Raw genomic sequence first — 20036 nt, 5'->3', positions numbered from 1 at the left:
ATATTTCTGATATTATTTTTAATTCTTAAAAAAAAAAATCTTTAACATTTTTAATATAAGTGAAGAGTATACTTCTCTATATTGCACTTAATATGTTTATGTATATGCGTTTGTTTAATTTGTGTATTGTATTTTACTGCATTGTTTTCTTTTTTCATATTGATTCAATACTTAGGCGTTGAGCTATATCTTTTTATGCATCTTTAACGCATTGATTTCATTAGCATTAAATAGTTCTAGAAAGGGATGTATTACAAAATATGAGCGAGCGTTATGAATATATTTTTTTGCTTCCACAAAGGCTGAACTGTGAAACCGTTTAAGTGTCTGCATTAGTACATATGTGTACGTATGCGTATATGTGTGCATGTGTTAATACATATATATACGTAAGAGTATGTGTGCTTGTGTGTGAATTCATGTGCACACGTATGAGTACATACGCATATGTATGCTTTTTGTTTATATTTTACATGGTACCTCTCACATTAATATAAGTTCGAATATATGTATTTTTCCTACATGCAACAGCGGATATATAAACTGTTCTGTTTTAATTTTTGAAATATTCTTATTTCACTTTACCTTATTCCTTATTTAATTTTATATTGTGATGTAAACATATATACATATATATATATATATATATATATATACATTTAGCAGTGAAAATGTATGAAAGATAGAAGGAGGAAAGGAAAAAATAATATGAAAGATAACATGTTCTATGAAGGAAAACTGAAGAATGGAAATATCTAGTAATACATCACTCTCATTCTCAAAAAATTAGTTTTTGAACAAAAATTTTTAAGTATACATATACACGAAATAACAACAACATATAGACACAAAGGTGAAATTGTAGTACCTAACCGGTAATTCATAAAAACTTTTTTCAGAACATACATAATTTTTAACATTTCCAAAAAGAAAAAAAAAGTCAACTTAAAAAACATTGTAAAAAAGTAATTAAGAATGACTTGAAAAAAAAGAAAAAAGGAAAAAAGGAATGGACAAAACCTTTCCTACACAATTATGCAAAAATGCTTGTATATTTTTATTTTTTGATCGAAATGGTTATATACATTGAATAGAAAAGAATAAAACATATCCAGAAAATAAATGGGTATGCAAAAGGAGTTAACAATTTAATATATTACAGATAGTTAATTTAATAAATGTCCCTTTTTGTATGCAATAAACGAAAAACAACTTAGTGGATAATAAATTAAGAGAAGAAAATGAATGAGAAAAAATTGAAGTATGGTTGGATTTTTATTTTTCAGAGGCTGTAAACATTATTTTAAAAAACATTTATTATTTGTTCATAATTTTAATTTAATTTTTATGGAATATATATATTTTTTTTTTTTTCATTGTTTATAAATAAGAGATTTATATATTGGCTCTAAATGTTGCGGTCAGGTATGCTTTTTTATACATGTACATAGATGAATATATACACGTGCGTGCAACAGTACTCATGTATGAACATGTCAACTGTGTACAAGTAATTTTTTTTTTATTTTTTTCTGTCTATGCATAACTATAAAAATGGGAATAAAATTTTATCAAAAGTGCTTGCCGGCAAGGAGAAGTTTTGGAACGCTGAAAACTTTGCTGAACAGTTCATTCAATATTTACACGAATAACTCTGTGGTGTCATCCAATGAATTTTTTAGTGAGGTATATCTGATGAATAAAAAACTTATGTATTATATGTACGATTATTTTAGGCTAAATGATTGGTCTTATAAGCAGAAGAAAAAAATAGGTTGTCTCTTTCCTGCATGTTATTCTCAGCTTGTGTTTAAATTCTGTGTGTTGTTAAATAATTTTGATTATATTTCAATTCCTACTCCTATAAAAAAGGCAAAACAAATGAAGCAGAAATATTCCTTTTACATAGCGGAAAATAACATTGATTTAATTTTATGTCATCCTTTTTATAAACACTATATTGAAGAAATATCATTTAATTTACAAATTCCATTTTTGATTTGTTATGATAAGCCTGATATATTATCCCATGAAGAATATGTAGAAGACCTAAATGAAGGACGGGAAAATTTTGCGAAAAAATTTATGCACGGTCAGAAAAAATGTGAGGATTATATAAATGGAAAAAAGAATGCCCTTAACCAAATAAACAGTATACATTTTGACAATCATTCGTTGGAAAATAATAATGATTATTTTGTGGAGGATAAAGATGGTTTCTTTGGTAATAGGGAAGGATTAAATATTAGGAAAAATAACGTTTCTTTTCATTTGCAGTTATCAAAAGAAAATGAATGTGACAAAAGTATAAAATTTTCTTTGTCGAATATATTGAAACAGTCCAAAATTTTTACGAATTTTATGCAAATTAATGGAAAAGAAGACAACGTTTTAGTATGTTCACCAGCGAATAATATACAATATTTTGATATATTATTTAATCTGATATACACAGGTGCAACAATTGTGTTCCCTGAAATAAGTGTAAATAAGGTGTTAAATAATAACAGTTATATGGAATGGTTTAAAAATCATATGAAAAATAAAAATAATAACTTCTCAGTTCATAACTTAATTATTAAGAACGATTTTGTGGATGACACTTTTGATTTTATTGATGGATCTAGCTTATTTGAAGAAATATTAAATATGGAAAAGGGCATAAGTACAATTGTGTGTAACAATTATTTAATTCGAGATTTTATTCTCTTTTTTGAAAATTGTCCTATTAATAATGTAACAAAAGAGGAATTTATTCAAAAAAAAGCTAATAAAGTGCGTTCAATATTAATTAATGGTAATGAAATAATGCCAGGAATTCACAAAAAATATGTAGAAAAAATAAAGAAAATTTTTATTAATGCAAAAATTTTTCAGCGATATGTAGTACAAGAAATAGGAACAATATGTGTAATGGAATTAGGTAAACTAGAGGAGGAGCTTATACCATATGAAAGAAAGATAGCTGGTTATGTATTACCAAATATAAATATAGAAATTGACACCAAAACAAATATATTGAAAATAAAGTCAGAAAATATATTTACTGAGTATTATAATAACAGCAAGCTCACTTCAACATCATTTGACAAAAGTGGGTTTTTTAAAACAAAATATATTGCCTCTATTACGGAAAACTCTTTATTGAAAATTGATGGAATTTACAATGGAACAGAAAATTTACCTGATGAGTATTATTTATATTTTAAACAAAGAAGAGACAAAATGGAAAAGCATCCTCCTGGGTATTTGAAAAGAGTTCGATTGCACGGCCAAATATGGGGAAATTTTCATGCAGATAAGAGGAACTGGAAGAGAAAATTTTAAAATACGTCGAATGGGGGAATAATAAAAAAAAAAAAAAAAAAGTAAAATATCTTTTACGTGAAAAAAAAAATGCTAAAAAAATGGCTGCCGTCTCCTCGGCAATGCACATATATATATATATGCGTACATTTTTATATTTATGTACACATGTGTATGTATTTTTTCTTTTTTTTTTTTCTGTCAAACTCAATATTTATAAATTGTACCTCTAGTCAGTACACCTTTTTCCATAACTTCTCACCAAAATATTTACGTATTTTCATAAAATTACGGAATCATTTTCTCCCTTAAAAGGCCTAAACAGTACCTTGGGCTGGTGGTAAATTTATGATGGGATATAAACTTATACATGTATATATATATAAGTATACACATTCAAGCACACATTCATACACATATATGTATATGTATATATATATATATATATAGATATAGATATAGATATAGATATAGATAGATAGATATAGATAGAGATAGCGTTAGAGATATAGATATAGATATAGATATGGATAGATATATGTCAATTTACCCAACGTTTCTAAACAAAAAAAGCCCCCCACGTAAAGGTCAAAATTAAATTATCTCTTCATTTAAAATACAGTAAGAAATTCACGGAAAATGGAACGGTTATGTGGGCGCTGTAAAGGCTTCTATTTTTTTTTTTTTTTTTAATTAAAAACTTTTGCTTAATTTATGCAGTATCTCCGTAATTTGTTGTCTTAGTTTTGTGTTACTGCTAAAAACTTCAATGTCATATTTTGTGTAACCTATTATCTTAGAATTAATTGAGTTAATCCCAATGCACCATAAATACTTAGTCTGATCAACATCTAATTTGATATTTTGTGAATAGTTTATTGTTAAATCATTTTTACTATAACCATATTGTACTAAATTGTTTAATATTTCTTGTTCATTTATAGATCCAAACATTAAGCCTATCTTCCGTTCGTTGGTAAGTATTTCATTTATTATGGTTTTCTTCCCCACGTCCTCTTTTCCTTTTTGATCATCTTTATCTTCATCTATTAATTCTTCAATGTTATCTTCTTTTATAATATCCCCGAAAAAGTTTCTTAAATAGGTACATTTAACATTGGCACAATAAAAGTCGTCAATTTTTCGTAGTACTTTTTCTAATTTTTGTGTACCGTCAACGGTAAACCGGATAGGATGCATTTTTTTATGGAAATGTAAAAAACTGTTGAAAACAATTTCTCTTTTTTTTAATGGATATAAATATATTACATTATTTGTTATGCCATGTGAGGTGTAGGAATATGTACGACTGTTCTGAGTTGCATTAATATTCCTTTTATCATCATAATCATCAGGGTTATTTGGAATAACGGTGTTAACCCCTTCTGGTGTGTCGTTTTTATTGGGACCACAGTACTCATGTACATTTTGAGGGTAAATTTCCCAGTTCGACTGATCTTTTTTAAACATACTTCTTAAAGTGTGCGGTAAAACATATACGCATTTTTTATTTGTGTTTGCATTTATAATGTCAAGTATGTTACGTTCATTTATATCCCATAGAAGGGGGCAATAATAAGCATTTATATTTTTATGATAAATATGAAAAGGGTATAAAACTGATATAGGGTCATAATATGGGTCAACGAGTATAATAGAATTATTTGAATCCTTTGCCCACTTTTCTAATAATACAGATGATTCAAAAAATCGTAAAGTGGAATCTTGAATAAAACAAACACAAGGATATCTAAAATATTTACAAATATCATTTGTATCATTTCCTATAATTAATCGATTATTTTTTATCATAGTATCGATAGAGAAAGGTCCCTGAGGGTTAGACGATTTACTGCATTTTTTTTTCCTTGATTCTTCTACCCATTCAGCACATAAATCTGCTTGATGTATTACATTGCTAATATTTGATATGATACCAAAAATTAATACTTGCTCTTCTTTTGTTAAATATTTACTAATAATTACTCCTATCAATTCTACTAATTCGAGGAAGTATAAAAAATGTAAATCAACCGGAATTATAACACATCCTTTACTTTTTATTGTTCTTAGAACGATGGAGCATATTTTATTTAAGCTATCTTTATATGTTCTTTCTATACATACATTTACTTTTTTTTTAATCTTTTCTTTTATTTCTTTTTGTTCGGGGGTATTACCATTTAGAGAAGACGAAATAGTACCACTACATGTAGCTCTTTTTGAGTCAGCTTTATCCACTAATAATTTATCGTTATAGCTATTAGGTGGTTTATTCCCCCTAGCTATATGTTCTTCTTCTTTTTGATTTAGCGAAAAATTGTAAAAATGGTTAGAGGAATAGTATGATGTAAACAAAACAAAATCAGCTTTTGACAAACAGCTGGAGTCAAATGGTGAGGGATGTCTTTTTATATTATATGTACTCTTATTTATAACAAGAATATTCAAAAAATCTGTTGCTATAAAAAAGTTACAGCTACCTAGGGAATAACCACTACTATATAAAGTAATATGAACAATTTCATCATTTTGCTTGAAGCTTATTTTTTCTTTATATGATAATAAATGAAGAGAATTTTTGAAACTTAACTTTAAGTCAAAATAATCATCACTACTATTAAAAATGTTTTCATTAAAATTTGTTTCATTTATTTCTTCATTCCATTCAGGTAAATAATTTTCCTTTGTCTGCAAATTTTCTACTGCACACATAGAAAAGGTAAAAATAGGTTTCGTACATATTATATGTGTATCCGATATATCAAAATATTTACAAAATATTGGTAAACCCATAAAACATTCAATACAAGAAATTAAAATTATATGAATCTTTATGGGTATATTACTTATACTTAGTAATAATTTGTTTGATGATGAGTGTACTTCCATATTAGTTATACTTATATACTGTTCATCCAATTCTTTTTCCCTATCACTATTGTTACGCGTTATATCTTTTTTTTTTAAATTTAGTATTTCCTCATGATTTAGCGGCATATCACATAAAATGTTGAAGGAACCAATTTTTATTAAGTGGCTGCTTACGTGGTCACTTCCACATAACTTGATCATTTCGAATGAGTCATTCATCCTATCGACTATTCATTTGGAGCGTTCAACGAAGGCGCTTACTTTGGGCCCTTTCAATAAACCCATATATTTTTACATATGCGTACATGAGTATGTACGCATATATATATATAGATAGATATAGATATAGGCAGATACATTTACCCCTTTATCCTATACTACTTTTTTCCGTTTCCGCGAATCTATGTTGCATAAAATTACTATATATTTTTGCTTTTTTGATGCTATATTTTCCACCAAGCATTTTTTTGACTTTCCTTATTTTAGTATTTAAATATATACTCAAGCACCTTACCCCCCCTGCTGCCCTATATATATGTAGAAGAAAAAAATTATTTAATATTAACCTCTATATTTATGCGATTAGCTTGTAAACTTTTTATGTGCCCTTTGCTGTTATGCTTTAATAATTGTTCGTTTAGCTTAGGCAACAAGTTTAAAAAAAAAAAAGAAAAAAACAAAAAAAAGAAAAAGAAAAAGAAAAGTAAAATAATAAAAAAAAATAATATTTAAAATAAAAATAATAAAAAAAATAATATTTAAAATAAAAATAATAAAAAAAATAATATTTAAAATAAAAATAATAAAAAAAATAATATTTAAAATAAAAATAATAAAAAAAATAATATTTAAAATAAAAATAATAAACATAGTGAGCACAATTAATATGACATTTTTTTCCTATTTATTTGGTAAATTAATTTGTAAAATAGTACGGCTAATCATGCTTGAAAATTTTCATGAATATTCGGAATAGGATAATCATAATTTAACATTGTGGAGTCAAGCTATAGCAACTTAACTTCTTTCAAAAGAGAATAAGAATAAAGAGGTGCCCTATTCCTCTTTTGTAAGTTTCAAAAGGTAAAAGTAAATTTTCAGTAGCACTTACTGTACTACATTTTTTGTGAGAAACGTTGTATGAACGTATATAAACGTGTATAAACATGTGCAAACGCTCGTAAAGAAATACTAACACCTATATACTTCTATGTACATGCATGTATATACATATATACGTGCACTTATTTATATACATTTTGTTAAGAATCTTCTAAAAAATCCATAAAAATATATGATGAGGAGAACGTAAACATGGATCTTCTTGAAAACCATGTGATAAAATAAGAGGAAGCTTTTGCATAATGGAAGCATGGATTATGTATTACGAATGGAAAACAACAATTTTCTCGGCTTTATTACGACCAATTAGATTTATTAAATCTGCGTTTGCAATATTTTTAATTTTTGAACAAAAATTTGTTTGTACGTTATTCTGATATTCTACGTGTATTTCAGGTAGACTTTTTTCTGTACATATCAATTTTTTTTGTTATGTGCGTTTTTTTTTTTTTTTTTTTGTTCTTCTTTTATTTTCAATTTTTTATTTCTTAATAATATATAAGTTAGTAATATCAAGATGATGATAAGAAAAATGATAGCGGCTTTTTCTAATATTGCTTTATAATTTTTAGGGGGTATACATTTATATACATTTTTTTCATGACAGATATATAAACTTGTATCAGTGTCTTTTTTTTTGTCTGAATTCCAAATTATCATATCTTCGAATAAAAATGAAAGGATAGGATTACTAATGAGAATAATTTTAAAGAAATAATTCTTATAATATATTTTATGAAATGTGCTATAGGTTTGTTTCGTACAACCGTTCGAAGTATTGTCTATATAATTTAGTACACTATTAAATGACGCATAATTATTTTTTGGTAAACATATTGGATTAATAGAAATGTTCACTTTTTCTTTTTTTATATCTAAAATTAAATCCGTAAATATTTGTATTAACGTATCTATATGGTAATAACTACTTTTGCTGAAGTTAATTTTAGGCAAATATTTACCTCTGTTAAGAAGCGAATTTATAAATTTTCCTTTTTCCTCATTAGGACTGTTTGATGTGAGAGGAGCATTAAGAATGACCATGTCTTCTTTTTTCTGTTGTTCTGTCGTGTGAATCACTTCCTTTTTCTTTTCCAATTGAGTAAAACCAACTTTATGAGTATCATAAGTATTATTAATTTTTTTGTCTAAACTCTCATTCCTTTTCATAAGTTTGTTGTTACAGTTTTTAATTTCAAAATATGCTAGAGGAATGAAAATGTACTTCTTCCCATTGTCTACTTGTAAGAATTCAAAAAGTGGTTTCCAAAAAGTAAAATTTCTTTTTTCCTTTTCGAATGAATCAACAATTTCAACTATATCATTTTCCATAAAAATAAAATTTGTGAAATAAAAAAAAGCATTGTCACTAGAAAAGTATAATTTTACAATGTTTTTACAGTTATATAAAAGTATGTTTTCTCTAATTATTAGATACGTCTTTTTGGTTATGTCATATTCTAAAAAGGAACAAAAATCAGCGCAGCAAACTTTTAGAAACAGGCAAGCATTCATTTCATTCATTTTGTTTACTTCATTCATTTCGTTTATTTTGTTTACTTCATTCATTTCGTTTATTTTGTTTACTTCATTCATTTCGTTTATTTTGTTTACTTCATACATTTTATTTATTTTATCTAGTTTAATTTTAATGGTATCTTCAAGGTGAAGACAACTAAAGAGAAGCACAAAAAGAAAAGATGCATTTAGTAGGCAGATATAAATACAATTTAGGTTAATCATTTTTTTGCTCTTTATTTTTGGAATATATAAGCGGAATTACTCTCAATAAACCGTGTTCTCGAAGGAAGACATTCACACATGCGGTTGGACACATACCCACGTTCATACATACGTACATACACATGCCCCCGTATATATGTATACACACGTGATGCACTGTACTAGAGGAAAAAACAAAAAGAATGAACATGCGAGTGCGATTTATTCATGCGTATTTAATTAAACTATTATATACTTTTATTTTGTGTAAACACGTAGTGCTCCTTTGAATAAAAAAAACTCAAAGAGAAGGATATCTATCAAGTGCAATGTTAAGAAATTCAAATTATTCTTTTTTTTCAAACATATTTTATTTCGAGTCATATTTTATACCATATCATATTTTATTGCCAGACATTGTCCTGTTTTCCAAAATTTTTGTATGTTAAAAAAAAGTGCAAATGTAAATACACCACTACTGTTATGTGATCTGATTTTAAGTTAACGATACAAGAGATTAAAAAGTACTCAACATTTAAAACGTCAACTGTTAAAAAAAGGAAGAGGCAGAAGAAGTAGAAGAAGTAAAATAAGTAGAAGAAGCAGAGGAAGCAGAAGAAGCAGAAGAAGCAGAAGAAGTAAAAGAAGTAGAAGAAGTAGAAGAAGAAGCAAACTTTCTTTTCTTTTCGTTCGCTTCTCTTCTTTTTATTTTTGAGTACGGGGTAAAAATAAACCACATTATGTAGGCATTTTGGATTTCAAATTTGTGCACTGCGAAACACGTGAGAAGATGTCAATTTTTAATTAAAAATTTGTCTTGAAAAAATGTTATTTGATTATTCGCTTAAAAAAAAAAAAAAAAAAAAACAAAAAGAAAAAGAAAAAGAAAAAAAGAAAATAAGAAAATACGAAGATAAAGGAAACGAGTATGCCAGCTAATATCACAACAACGCTCGCTACAATAACAGCTAAGACAAAATTAAAACACACCCCGATGAAGTAAACACGGTGTAAACACGATGTAATCACAAAGTACTCACTACGTGGACAAGTACATGTCGAAATACTCCTTTTCTATATCATGTAAATTCGGTGCACATATTATCAAAGAGTGTAGAGGTTCATTATAATGTAACGATTTTAACGTTAATAAATTTCCTGATATAATTTGTTGATTACTTAAGGACCCAATTTGAACAATAGCAATAGCTAGCGTATTTTCTGTGATGACATTTTTTTTAAGAATATTTTCACAATAAGTAAGTTGGTCAATAGCTTCCTGAATAGTCATAAATCTAGATGGTTCATAAATATTTTTATTTTTCATTATGTTTTCTATAGTTCTTTCTTTTATTTTAATATCTAATAAACATAAAGTATGAAAATTATTATCTATATTAATTTTTATTTTTTCATAAAAACTTGTAGGTTTATAATTTTCTTCAAAATATGGGATGGATACAGTTTGACCGAAATTGTATAATTGCATACCACATTCACCAATAGCTGACATAATACAAGCATTATGAATTACTTGTACATTTATATTTTTTTTTTTTGCTCTTAAGATAATATCATGATGTGTAGTTGCACATAAAGGATCTCCTACTACTAAAAAGGAGATTTTCTTACTCTTTGCTTCATTTAAAATCTGTTCACAATTTTCTTCTGCAAATATTCTATCAACTTCAATAATTTTTTTTTTATAAAATTTTTCCAAATTTTCTTTTGGTACAAATAAAACAGATGTATATGATTCTAAATATACTACATCTGACTCTTCAATTAATTCTTTTCCTTTTATGGTGATATCCTTTTCATCTCCCAAGCCTAGGCCGATGACATACAACACCATTTTCTATGGTACCTCTTAGTTAACGCTATGCAGTGGAACAGATCGATAGGATCACAATAATGAATACGCGCACATATATATACTTACATGCATATACATATATACACCAACATACATATATATATGCGTAAGAGCATATACATCTATATTTACATACGAACATGCACGAAAATAATACTTGCTGCAAACGTTTATATTAGCTGTGGTTTTGTCTGCTGTACTTTTAAATAAATATCTACTGTATCCTGTTTTATATAAGTAGACAAAAACAATTGCATATTTGTTTTATCAAAATAATTACATCTGCATCATATATATATTATAAAGATCGGAATATAAATAACACCTTTCTATTTGTTTTTTTTTTTTTTTTATATTTTCAGAATTTTGTTATATTTACTACTAATACCTAGATTAGTAGTCTTTTTGCTATAATATAGTAGCCTAAAAAGTAGGGGTAAATATTATTTTTTGTGTTTTGATAATTTGCTATTTTCTAGTTCGTTAATGTACCCCTATTCCAGCGTACACTTTTCTGAAATGAGCTGCACATAATACATATGTGCATACATTGCATACAAGCATACACGCATACAAGCATACAATCATGTTTACATGCAAACATGAATACATACTTCATGGATGTAATCACCAAGTAGATGTACTTGCAATATAGATTTCTTTACTATATAGTTGGATGTTCTTATATAGAAATACCTTTATGTACACCTGAGGAGCACTGTACTAAAAAAATCAGCTATGATATAAATTATATACTCTACTAGTATTATATTATTATTTACTATGTTTTACTTAGTAGTTCTTCTGGTGCTGTATTTGTTAATATGTGCGTGAAACTATATCGAATTTCCTCTTGAATAATCTTTTTTCTTCTTTTTTCCTTTTCATTTTTTTGTTCATTTGTTCATATGTTCATTTATTTATTTATTTTATTATTATTATTATTAATATTATTATATATATTTTTTTTTTAAATTGTAAATGTAGTACCGTACTAAATACAAAAACTGTAAATTACTTTTAAGTATATATATTTTTTTTTTTATAAAAATAAATTTACTCTTCGTAATGTACATATTTTTTCTTCTACATCGAATTTAGTTATATGGAATAAAAGAATAAAATAAAAAAAATAATTACATAATATTATATTGCTATGTTCGTATTTTTTATCTCTCTCTTTTTAACATACTTCAATTTCCTTGATATAAAGAATTTTAAGTCATTTCGTTTTAATTAAAAAAGTTGTTCGCATATGCATATATATATATGTACTTGTATATATTTATGTACTTGTATATATTTATGTACTTGTATATATTTAAGTACTTGTATATATTTATGTATTTGTAGATATATATATATATATATATATATGTAGTGGTATATGTATGTAGAAATGCATATGCTATTTACTAAAACTTGTAATAATAAAGTTTGCAATTAAATGCCTCTTATCATTTTTAGTAGTGTTGACTTTTTTAATTATGAGTGACAATTTAGAAAATTTTTCAACAGTCGATCTGTTGAATGAGCTCAAAAGAAGGTACTCGTGTTTGAGTAAACCAGATGGAAGGTACATCTTTTTGGGTGCCCCCGGGTCTGGAAAGGTATAATGGAGGAAATACACACGCATGAGTACATATATACATATATATATATATATATACTTATACAATTACATATCTACGTATATGTTGAGCATTTTCCACGTGTGGTATGTATGCGGATGTATCGTAATAGTGTGGAGAATATATAATTTGAGCGTTTTCATACTTTTTTTTTTTTTTTTTTTTGAATTTTTAAAGGGAACACAATCATTAAACTTGAAGAAGTCACACTGCTACTGTCATTTATCCACAGGGGATTTACTAAGAGAAGCAGCAGATAAAAATAATGAATTAGGAAATAAAATTAGAAATATAATTAATGAAGGTAAATTAGTGGATGATGAAGTTGTGTTAGCTTTAGTTGATAATAAATTAAAATCTCCTCAATGTAAGAAGGGCTTTATTCTTGATGGGTATCCGAGAAATGTAAAACAAGCAGAAGATTTAAATAAGTTATTACAAACAAATCAAACAAAACTAAATGGTGTTTTTTATTTTAATGTCCCAGATGATGTATTAGTTAAAAGAATAAGTGGTAGACTAATTCATAAACCTTCAGGTAGAATTTATCATAAAATTTTTAATCCTCCAAAAATTCCATTTAAAGATGATATTACCAATGAACCCTTAATACAAAGAGAAGATGATAATGAAGATGTTTTGAAAAAAAGATTAACAGTTTTTAAAAATGAAACAACTCCATTGATAAACTATTATAAAAACAAGAATTTATTAATTAATTTAGACGCAACACAACCAGCAAGTGATCTAGAAAAGAACATATCCCAACATATTGGCAGCTAATCATGTTAGCTATCTCCGTTACACAGTTGTCCACATTCGTTTTTCTCAAGTATATGTATGTATGCATGCATTGGTACAGACATGTGTTTATATATAGATAAACATATATTTATATCTATATATATGTATGTATATATATTTCCCTACGTGTGTGAATCATATGTATGTACGGAATGTCTACATAATTTTTAAAAGTGGAAATTGGGTGTTGACCGTACGCTATGGATACGGTTTACTTCACTTTGGGTAAAATGTATGTTTTTCATTGGAAAATTGAAATTTTGATATTCCTGTCTCTTTGGATTATTATATGTGTTGTTGTGCTTCTCGTACTGAGTCAACTATTTTTTTTTCTTTTTTTTACAATCCTTCAATTTATTTTTCGAATAAAAGTAGTGTATTTACGATTTTTTACTTTTTACACTTCCATTTACACATTTTTTTTTTTTTATAAATTAAAAGAAGAATAATTCAGATGTATTTAATAATATATATATATTAAACCTTAAAAAAATGAAAATAACTAAGAAACTTGTATTTTTTGTTATGTAAATGGCCAGAATGGAAAAAAAAATATATATAATTATTTTATAATCTCTATTTTAACACATTTATTATTTTAAGAATTTTTTAATAATATATTTTTCTTTCTTTTTTTTTTTTTTTTATTTTTCCTTCATTAATTTCTCTACTTGTGTCGGTATGTGAACTTCAGCACACAACATTTCTCGTTTTATTCGAGCATTTTTTTTTTTTTTTTTAACTAATCAAATTGCTCCTGAATGAATAAAATACCTGTTACCTTAAAAAAAATTGGATATACACATGTGAAATTAAAACTTATAATCTCATAAAGGTAACAAGTATAAAACGTATATTTTCTTATATAAAAATAATATAAAAAGTGCTATTAAGAAAAAAGGAAAGATAAAATATATTGTACATATTTATATGTCTCTTATTTCCTGAACGGATATGTATGATTAACTTTTCCTCGTTCCTCTTAAATTTATTACTCAAAAGCGTTCATAAAAAAAATGTACATTCTTTTATACTAAAAAATAGGTACCTGCACACCTGTATACATGTATATATGTATACGAATATGTTTAGGTATACGTGTTTATATATCAGTATAACAAACATCTTGTTTTATCTCACTTAACAAGAAATTAATAGTTTGTCAAAGATATGAATGCCAAAATATTACAATTGTGAGGTAACATTTTCGACACAGTAGAAAAGAAAAAGCTTAACTGAGTAACTGGGCAATTGAGAAACTGGGCAATTGAGTAACTGGGCAATTAAGTAATTGGGCAATTAAGTAATTGGGCAATTGAATAATTGGGCTATGGAGTAATTGAGCATTTAAGCAATAAAACAGTTGAGCAATGGAGCAACTTGCTGAAAAATTTATAATATTCTTATATACTTTGTTCCTAACAAACGAGTTAAACAACTACGTAAATTATTTGCACCTTTAAATTATTCTTAACTTTTGAAATATAATAAAATGTTGGATCGTATTACTATAATGCTGAACGTTTTATAAATACAGAAATGATGAAGTGTTGTCATATAATTCTTCGTGTACTATGAACATTATATATATGTATTTATAAATATATTTTTCACTATTAAAAAAATTAAATCATAGGTTAAAAAGAATTATATATGTATTGTATATATAACCAATTTGTCCCAATGTGAAATCAAAAAATTTTATTTGAAAATTTCAGTACAATGCTATGAACAAGGGTAGAATATATGCAACATTCACAAAACAGCTCTACTTCAATGTATTTTATATATCAATGACTTGAAAATAAGCAAAAAAAATTTTGGTTTTGTTTTTGGTTCTAATTATTGGGTTTTGTTTTTTTATTTGCTTTTAATTTTGCATTAATTTTACTTTATTTTTATTCTATTTTTTTGTTTTTTGGGTTATTTTTTAAACCCTTTTTAAAGTATAATGCGTTAGAAGCTCATAACTTTAATTGTTTGTTAATATATTTATATTATGTGTGTTGTTAAATTACCTTTTATTTTTATTTATTATTATATATTTTAATTATTCTAATTAAAAATAAACAAAAAATAGATTTAATTTAGCTTAATAATTTAAATGCTTTAAATTTAACATAATTTTCGACCTTTGCAATATATTTGTTTTATGATGAATACATGCTGTTTTGTAAACCGTGTTATTTGTTACCAATTTTTTTTTCAATACTTCGTTATTAACCATTTTATATATATTATGTATATATAATATATATTGTGATATGTTCTTTTATGTTTTTTTAGGTTATGTTTTTTAGTTTTTCTTATGTTTTTTTAGTTTTTCTTATGTTTTTTTAGTTTTTCTTATGTTTTTTTAGTGTTTCTTATGTTTTTATAGATTATTTTATATATTTATAGGTTATTTTATGTTTTTATAGATTTTTTTAGTTTTTTTTATGTTTTTATTTATTTTTTGTTCACTTCAACATTCTTTTTAATTTAATATTCATATTTTTATTCATTTTTATTGTCTTGATTGACATCCCCACATATTAGAATATTATTATGAAAATATATGCTAGCTGACAGAATATATACATAGAAAAAATAAAATAATACTTTTTTTTAGTAAAAAGAAAAATAAATGTGCTTACACTAAATATGTACAACATAAAATTTTTTAATTTTTATTTTCCGAACACATACACCCCTTTTTATATATTTTTAAGAACAAACTGGTTTTACATGAAATGAACCAGTTGAGTGCTCCATTTTTAAGGAAAAGATTAATTCAAATTTTATCAGAATTGTTTAGTGAGTAAAAAATATAAATTTTAAAATATTGCTTCCTTTTAATGCGCACAACATCCAATCAAATAAAAATGTCCAAAAAAAAAAAATTTCTTTTGCAAAAATTTATTTTCTGTAAATTCGTAATAATGTTTCTCTTTGTTCTGTTAAATATACTATCATTAGTAAGAACTGTTTATATAATTTAAAAAAAGAACGTACTTTATATTATTATTACTTTTTTAAAATTTTTTTTTAAGTTTTTTTCTTTTTTTTTTTTATTATTTTATTTATTATTATTATTATTTTATTTTTTATTATTATTATTATTATTTTTTTTTTTTTTTTTTTTTTTTTTTTTTTTTTTTGTTATATTTATTTTTTTTTTTTTCTTGCCCCTTTTGTATCCCATTATTATGAATATTCCCAATGTTATTATAAACTCTTTATCTACAGGATTTAATTTTCGCGTCAACTGCTAATTCATTTTCAAAATTGCAAACATGTTGTGTTTGTCCAAGAATATTAGCTCAATTAAGGAATTTATTAAGACTTAAGGATCCGAAAGTTGCTGCATATGAGAAAGAATTTTATACGCCAAAATTTAGATGTAAAGAATCCGATATTAATGAAGATTTGACGGATTCAGAAACATTAGCACTATTAGAATCTTTCCCTCGTGTTCTAACTGAGAAACAGTTGTATGTTACTTTTTATCATTTTCGTCAATATTTAATAAGATGTTATAATGATATGACTGAAGAAGTATGGAAAGATTTTAATAATTTATTAAGTGTATATCAAATATCAGAAGACGATGAAACAGAATACTGGATGGAGTGCAAAAAAGGACTTTCTAGATTTTTATTATCTCTCAATCATTATTCTATAAAATGTTTATATAATCACGTTAGAAAAAGAAAAAAACGTAAATCCAAAAACTTTAAAAAGTTTTTAAATGATTTTGCTGAAGCATGGTTTTTAGGAATGAAGGATATTAAAAATAAATGGTTAACAATTAATCGTAACAAAATAATTAATTATAATAAGGACCAGGATGAAAATATTTATGAAAATGATCCAAACAGAAAAAATAAAAAAATGTAAAAAACATGTGCACAAATATTAAATCCAGATTGAGGAAAGTTAGGACAATGACAAATGACTAGGGAGAGGGATAAATGTGGTGAAATGAAATTGTCAAAAAAACTTATTATTGTATATCCTTTATTAACAGGAAAGGATAAAGTAAACTGGGGAATAATGATGACAAAGGGGGGGGGGGAAAAATATGCATACATACATGCGTACATACATATTCATACATACACACATAACTGCATACATGTGTTTCTTTTAGATCTATTATTTACCAGCATATGTTATACATGATGCGAAAGCACGAAAATATATTCAGAGCTACTGGTAAATGTGATATGCTTAACCGTTTTTTAGTGATAAAGTTTTCTTGTAAAAAAAAAAAAAAAGTCTCTTACATATTAAGGAGTTTGCAAATTTTTAATTTATTACATAATTTTAACTTTAATATTAATTTGTTTTACTTATTTGAAAAATTAATTGTGTTATACCATGATTTATAACTGTAGGTGCAATTGCATATTATGTCATTTATGGAATTTTCTTATTTTTTTTGTTGTTTTTCATATAACAAAATGCAAATTAGCATGAACAATTCTTAATTCGAATTATGCTTAATAAAAAACATATATTTGTGCTTTCTATTTAACTGCAAAAATGAGGTACAGAGAAATATCTTGTTTGTCATGAGAATAAATTATTTATATTCAAATTGCGCGTCCAGCGTACTTATTCGCATTTTTTTACATACGTATATATATATATATATATTTACATTTATTTTTAAATGTTATATTTTGATGATATTTTCATTATGAGAAAATTTTTGTTTTAAACGTGTAACTCCATAAGATAATGACCCATAAAATGGCATCATTTTTCAAATAATATTTTAGCAGTTTATAGTTGTATGAGCAGCATATTACAGACATGGAAAAGCATTTAATAAGTTATAATTTCTAATAGCTTCAAATAGCGATATTAAATAAGTAGTATTTTCATTGCCGGTGAAACTCATGTATTTTATTCGTACTTTGTAAGAGAGTTAAGAAATAGTTAATTTGTACTAGTATATATTCTTCGAATTAATTTTAAAAAATGCACTGTATAAGTGTAGTACACACTAATATAAAAATAAACTTATTTTAAAATATTTTACAATAATGTGAAAATAAAATTTATGACCAATTAATGAAAAAAAAAAAAACACCTAAACGTTGTATTGCTACGTTTTTATGTTGTGCAATTTGTAGGAGTAAACTTTCTTGCTTTCAAATTTTTTCGCAAAATCAGTATTTCAATTTTTTTTATTTATAAAGAATTAATGTTTTTTGTAAGATAATTTTGATTATGTTCTTTTTAATTTTACACTGCCGCAAAATTTTTATTACATGTGCGCTTGTATGTATATGTATGTGTGTACGTGTGTGTATATATATAATTTTTTTTTTTTTTTTTGCTTATGGCTGTATAAAAAAAAAAATATTTAGATATAATTAAAAAACAGTAAAATTCTCTGCTGACCTCTTGTTTCAGCATTTATAAACTATGCAGAAAGTGTAGATAATAAAAGGTCTCAAGGGTTGGAATCCACAAGCCTGAAGATTTCCATGCATACCTGCTGAGACGAATTATTAGTTTGCTCAACCTGCGAGATAGAACCAGCACTAAGTTATATATTATTGTTATACGTTTTTTTACATAATAAAATTTTATTTTTTATTCAATCAAACCGTATAAAGCCTTTTTTTTTCCTTTACTTCTCATATGATTGTTTTTTTTATTTTATAAGCTTTTGGATGACTTAAGGAAAATATACATGGTACAAAATGGATCAAGTTTGCATAGGACACATTTACGAAATAAAAAAGAAAATTCGTCTTATCTGTTTTGTAAACATAGAAGTGTAAAACAAAATAATTGTTATATTTTTCTACATAGGTAAAGTTTCAGGAGTTTTTAACTTGTTGAGCAAAGTACATATTTCTTTTATTATTTTGTTGTTTTGTCGTTTTGTCGTTTTGTCGTTTTGTCGTTTTGTCGTTTTGTCGTTTTGTCATTTTGTCGTTTTGTCATTTTGTCATTTTGTCGTTTTACCGTTTTACCGTTTTCCGTTTTGCCTTTTTTCACTTTAGCAATTTTACGATTTTTTGCACTTGCAATTTGTCGAGTTCGCCTTTTATATTCCTTTGTATTTCTTCGAAATTAGTTTTAAAATAAATAAAACCATATTTTTTGCAAACATTTTATAAGCATATGTAGTAATAAATTTATACTAACAATGGTATGTTACAATTTTGTTGTGTTTAAACAACTGAAGGACGTACTAATTTTGACCCAAACAACATAAGCAAAGGTTTTCAGCCTTATCGAATCAAAAATATGCTACTGCATGTACACTGAATATTCAAAGGTATATGAGATGCTATTAATACTTGCTAAAACGAGTTAAAGAAAAACGGAAATATCCAATTGCATTGTATATATATATATATATGTTTATAAGTACATATATGCATATATATATATATATATTTATGCATACATTATGTGTATAAACAAATGTACGCAATTTAATAGTTTTTATGATAGTAAAAATGTCTCTTCCCTGAACGCAAATATATAGAGGTAGCATACATAAGTTAAAATGAAAAGAACTTTATGACTTTTATCTCTTCTGAGTAAATATATTTGGGTTATATTCCAGTTCATATTATTCTCTTTTTTTTTTATCCTATTTTTATATATTAATTTTTTGAGCAGATGTTCTTTAATTTTGCTATTCTTACTGATTTTTTTTTTTGCTTACAATTAAAATGTAACATGCTTTA

General features: G+C 25.5%; 5 protein-coding genes across 5 annotated transcripts; 3 read left to right on the top strand and 2 right to left on the bottom strand.

Annotated features, from left to right (window-relative positions):
• Positions 1-1554: 1554 nt before the first annotated feature.
• MKS88_002295 (AMP-binding protein) lies at positions 1555-3327 on the top strand (the record flags this gene model as incomplete). The annotated part of the gene is made up of 1 exon (XM_067215293.1): positions 1555-3327. One exon carries the CDS (start codon positions 1555-1557, stop codon positions 3325-3327), a length of 1773 nt encoding a protein of 590 aa, XP_067073733.1.
• A 672-nt stretch (positions 3328-3999) lies between these two features.
• Positions 4000-6399, bottom strand: MKS88_002294 (ribonuclease; the record flags this gene model as incomplete). The annotated part of the gene is made up of 1 exon (XM_067215292.1): positions 4000-6399. One exon carries the CDS (start codon positions 6397-6399, stop codon positions 4000-4002), a length of 2400 nt encoding a protein of 799 aa, XP_067073732.1.
• Positions 6400-7719: 1320 nt separating this feature from the next.
• Positions 7720-10879, bottom strand: MKS88_002293 (uncharacterized protein; the record flags this gene model as incomplete). Its single annotated transcript, XM_067215291.1, has 2 exons — positions 7720-8977; positions 10080-10879. The coding sequence occupies 2 exons, from the start codon at positions 10877-10879 to the stop codon at positions 7720-7722; spliced, it is 2058 nt and encodes a 685-aa protein (XP_067073731.1).
• Positions 10880-12387: 1508 nt separating this feature from the next.
• On the top strand, positions 12388-13314 carry MKS88_002292 (adenylate kinase; the record flags this gene model as incomplete). The annotated part of the gene is made up of 2 exons (XM_067215290.1): positions 12388-12510; positions 12709-13314. 2 exons carry the CDS (start codon positions 12388-12390, stop codon positions 13312-13314), a joined length of 729 nt encoding a protein of 242 aa, XP_067073730.1.
• A 2942-nt stretch (positions 13315-16256) lies between these two features.
• Positions 16257-17214, top strand: MKS88_002291 (uncharacterized protein; the record flags this gene model as incomplete). The annotated part of the gene is made up of 2 exons (XM_067215289.1): positions 16257-16292; positions 16564-17214. 2 exons carry the CDS (start codon positions 16257-16259, stop codon positions 17212-17214), a joined length of 687 nt encoding a protein of 228 aa, XP_067073729.1.
• Between the last annotated feature and the right edge of the window lie 2822 nt (positions 17215-20036).

This window comes from Plasmodium brasilianum, chromosome 8 (assembly GCF_023973825.1).
Source record: "Plasmodium brasilianum strain Bolivian I chromosome 8, whole genome shotgun sequence".
NCBI lineage: Eukaryota > Apicomplexa > Aconoidasida > Haemosporida > Plasmodiidae > Plasmodium > Plasmodium brasilianum.
Note: the sequence above shows the minus strand (reverse complement) of the source record. Positions and strands in the feature narration are given on the sequence as shown.